Genomic DNA, 1,441 nt, shown 5'->3' with positions numbered 1-1,441 from the left:
GAGTACCTGCCAGAGGGCAGGGGGGAGGAATGACAGTGTGTGGTCTGTGTTATTCTGGAGTGGGAGTACCTGCCAGAGGGCAGGGGGGATTGTCAGCAGCTCCCTGTCCCTCTGTTGTTCGACCTCTGTTCCCAGAGCGTCCCGGGACACACCAATATTTGATGGTTTCTCTGGTTCTGATTCTGTGTCGACCCAAACACTTCCACAAGCCTCACAAGTTCAAACTTTCTCTCTCTCTCTGTTTCTGTTTCCTGGTCCTCCTCAATCCTCAATCATTGCATCCCCCTTATCGGTACAACTCTCCCATCACCCTGGGCCCCTGGTCCTGTCCCTTTTGCTGTTGGAATGTGAATGTTGCTGGGGGTTGGGGGTGCGGGGATCGATGTCTGGCCCCTTGTCGATGTGCAATATCTCTCCACTTGGGGTGATGCTACCCACCTCCTCCTGGGTGGAATGAAAACCCGGGCCTGTGTGTCGGGACGTGGGTGGCATTGTGGGTGGCATTGTGGGTGCTGCGTCCCCCTTACCCACACTGGGTGGCTATCTCACCATCGATCCCCTCCCAGCCTCCCTGTCCCTCCCCTCTGCTCTCAGTCATGACACACCTCCTGTCCTTCCTTGAACAATACTCCCAAATGCAGCGTCTCCAGGACAAAGCATCCGAGTACAGGAGCTGGCTCCTCAAGGAAGAGGCCAGGAGTAGAAAGAAACGGAAGCTGCTCAGGAGAGCCTGCGAGCAGGAGATGAGGGATAAGACGAAGCTGATCGAGAATCTCCAGGACATTATCAATGAGCAGGAAGCTCTGGTGAAGAAACTACAGCTAGCAGGTGAGCTATTCCCCTCCTTCAGGGACTGCCACAGGGTCAGCAGTTTGACACTGCTGCACACAGACTCTGCCAATTCCCACAAGAAGGGTCAGCGTGCAAAGGCTATATCCAAATGCAGGGGGTCAGCACTGCAGGTGACGGAAATCAGAAACAGAAATCGCTGGAAATTCTCACCAGCTCAGGCACAACCTGTTCAGTCCTGAGGAAGGGTCACCGGACCCGAAACGTTAACTCTGACTTTTCTCTAAAGCTGCAAACAGATGTGCTGAGATTTTCCAGCAACTTCTTTTTCTGTACACGCAGAGTAAAAGGTTGTGTACACTGACAGATTCCAGCATCTGGATTTCGAGTACAACCCCCACACCCGCCACTACTATATCTCCATCAGCGCATCATAACATCAGCATAGAGTCAGTGCTAAGGGAGGGGGCACTGTCGGAGGGTCAGTGCTGAGGGAGTGCCGCACTGTCGGAGGGTCAGTGCTGAGGGAGCGCCGCACTGTCGGAGGGTCAGTGCTGAGGGAGTGGGCACTGTCAGAGGATCAGTGCTGAGGGAGTGCTGCACTGTCGGAGGGTCAGTGCTGAGGGAGCGCCGCACTGTCGGAGGGTCAGTG

The 1,441-nt window shown here is 55.0% G+C and overlaps 1 protein-coding gene across 1 annotated transcript in view; it reads left to right on the top strand.

Annotated features, from left to right (window-relative positions):
- The window catches only part of LOC109924546 (tonsoku-like protein), a gene marked incomplete at its 3' end in the record, with an annotated part of 44,239 nt that extends 43,411 nt beyond the window's left edge, over nucleotides 1-828 (top strand). The window contains exon 8 of the mRNA XM_048621264.1: nucleotides 642-828. Coding sequence (XP_048477221.1) covers nucleotides 642-828 — 187 coding nt within the window. The remainder of the gene's footprint in view (nucleotides 1-641) is intronic.
- Between the last annotated feature and the right edge of the window lie 613 nt (nucleotides 829-1,441).

Source organism: Rhincodon typus, unplaced genomic scaffold (assembly GCF_021869965.1).
Source record: "Rhincodon typus isolate 14 unplaced genomic scaffold, sRhiTyp1.1 hic_rhity00000342, whole genome shotgun sequence".
Taxonomy (NCBI): Eukaryota; Metazoa; Chordata; class Chondrichthyes; order Orectolobiformes; family Rhincodontidae; genus Rhincodon; species Rhincodon typus.
Note: the sequence above shows the minus strand (reverse complement) of the source record. Positions and strands in the feature narration are given on the sequence as shown.